General features: G+C 55.3%; 1 protein-coding gene across 1 annotated transcript; it reads right to left on the reverse strand.

The window, feature by feature from the left end:
* Positions 1–306: 306 nt before the first annotated feature.
* Positions 307–2,596, reverse strand: Lypd3 (LY6/PLAUR domain containing 3; the record flags this gene model as incomplete). The annotated part of the gene is made up of 3 exons (XM_036176676.1): positions 307–1,317; positions 1,919–2,080; positions 2,560–2,596. Coding segments are annotated over 3 exons (711 nt in total), but the record flags the coding sequence as incomplete, so codon positions are not given.
* Positions 2,597–2,599: the final 3 nt, after the last annotated feature.

A 2,599-nucleotide genomic window follows, 5' to 3' on the forward strand; every position in this document is an offset into this window, starting at 1 on the left:
TGCCTGGCCCCCCTTGATTTCTAAGACAGAAGTTCATGTAGCCCAGGATGGCCCTGACTCTCCTGCCTCTACCTTCCAAATGCTGAGGCTACAGGTATGTGCTACCATACCCCAGCTCTCTAGCTTTAATTTCTATCCAATATATGATTTTGTTTTTTGAGACAAGGCACCGCCGAGTAACCTCCGCTGTCCTGAAACTCGCTAAGTAAGAACAGGCTGTCCTTGGCTGCATTTTGGGGAGGTGGGGTGGGACACAAAGACCTTGAAAAATGAAAGAGGTAGCAGGGGCTCAATTAACCCACTATACAAAGTAACTAAATCTTTATTGATGCCTTCCTGTGCCAGCCAGAACACATAGAAAGGCCAGAGGTTTGTCCCTGCCCTGGAGTAGTTCAGTCTCCTAAGGAAGACAGGTACAAGATTCAGATTCCGACAGGCAAGTGCAGCATTCAGGAGATGAATCCATTGTCCACCTGCCTGGTCATCTTCTAGCCTGGCTATGAAAACGGGAAGCGGAAGCTAGCCAGGGACTCTCTGGGCCTCCCTCATGAGGCCCGTGGATTTTTCTTCCCTCTTTCCTGGTCACCATCACGGGGAATGCAGTCACTGCATCACAAAGCTGGGCCACCCCAGCAGTATATTTACAACAGTAGGCTGTTTCCCAAAGCTGCAAACCAGTGCAGTGGAACTGGGGATGCCGGGGGATGCATAGGGGCTGAGCCAGTCCAGTCCAGTGAGAAACAGAAAGAGTTGGTACCCCAGGGCCAGGGAAGCAGGGTGAGATGGACATTTCAAGATGAGAAGCTCACAGCAGTGCACCAGCAACCAGAGTCAACAGAAGAGCTGGCAACCCAGACCCCAGAACCACGGAGGTGGAGCCTTCATTAGCCGGGATCTGGTCCCCACCTTTTGGGGAGTACTTCCCCATATTGCTGCGGTCTTGGTGGCCCGCAGCACCTCCAGTCAAGTGTGACTCCTCATCTTGTGCAGTTTCGTGTTCTACCTCATGGGGAGAACTGTGGCTGGCTGGGGCTGAGGTGGGCTTGGTGGTGGAGGTGGTCGTGGTTGGGGCTCCTGTGGAGGTGATGCTGGAGGAGGTCTGGGCCCGAGTGGACGGGGCTAGGGTGGTTGGAGGGGGCAGTAGGACTAGGGGTGGGATTCGAGGGGAGAAATAAGTCTTGTTGCGAAGGTCAGAGTTACAGCGGGGCCCCTGGCAGCAGGAGCCACTGAGTGTGAACCCTGGACCTGTCACCCCGTCCCGGGTGCAGGAATCATCCTGGACGCAGCCTCGGACAGGTAAGGACACAGTCACATTGGCTGTAAGAGAGAGGCACAGAAAGATCTGTCATTGGACAAATAGGGGTTGGCACAGCCTGAATAAAGCTTAGGCGGTTCTGGAACAAGACAAGAGCAGCGAAGCCCAAAATGAGACAGAGGGTTGTGCGCTCATGAGTTCAAACAAACTCTGGCCCCTAGGCAGGGGCTCTACCACTGAGCCATGTCTCCAGCCCTGAACTACATCCCTTAATAGTGTGGAACAAGTGAGACCCCCTAGGTTTTCAGGGCTCAAACCAGATTTCCCATGGCACACAGGCAAAAAGCTTATAAGCTTAAATATAAGTCTCGTTTCACGGTCTTCCATTCCGTACGTGGCAGTCTGCGCGCGCGCGCACACACACACACACACACACACACACACACACACACACAACTCAGAATCTATAGGGTACTGGACTACATTTCCCATGATGCTGTAGGACAAGGCAAGCACCAAAGTCAAGAGCAGTACCCAGAGTTTGGGGCGGGGTAGGGGTGGACCTTTAGGTGAAGCGCCCCCCCCCCCCCCCCCGTCCCCCGCTGCTGCGGACGGATCTCCGAACTCCCGCAGGTCTCCAGCTCTCTCAGAGGGCTGGCTCACCTGCCGTCAAGGTGACGTTGCCATCGAAGCATCCCTTGTAAACGCGGCCGCTGGCGTTGTAGCACTTCACAACCTGCGGCTTGGTGCCCTGGCACTGCTCGCGGCTGTGCCCCACGCAGCTGTAGCACTCCACGCCGTTGGGCTCATATGCACTCTCGTTGCCTGCGGAGGTTCAGGGGAAGTGGAGGGGCGGGAGTGGAAACAGAAAAGGAAGGTTCAAGAGGGTGTGATGCTGGTGGCGCACGCCTTTCATCCCAGCACTTGGGAGGCAGAGGCAGGCGGATCTCTGTGAGTTCGAGGCCAGCCTGGTCTACAGAATGAGTTCCAGGACAACTGTTACACAGAGAAACCCTGTCTCAGGCTCCAACCGATACAGAAAGCTAGGACAGGAAGACAGCAAATTCAAGGCCAGCTTGGCCTGCAAAGAGATCTAGAGAAACACAGCTCAACAAGCTAGCTCCCCAGGCGTGACCAGATGTACCTGTGACTCCGCCCCCTTTCTCCTATTCCTACCCCCAGTATAAACCTGGGGTTCATACAACGTAGATGTCTGCAGTCTTCAACCCACCACCCCCACAGCCCTGCCTCAGCTTGCCAGGGCCTCAGCTCCCAGCCCTAGTGTGGCTCCTCCCGCCACCGACCTGCAGGGTTGAGACCTCGCAAAGTGAGGTTGAGTTTTGG

This window comes from Onychomys torridus, unplaced genomic scaffold (genome assembly GCF_903995425.1).
Source record: "Onychomys torridus unplaced genomic scaffold, mOncTor1.1, whole genome shotgun sequence".
Lineage (NCBI taxonomy): Eukaryota > Metazoa > Chordata > Mammalia > Rodentia > Cricetidae > Onychomys > Onychomys torridus.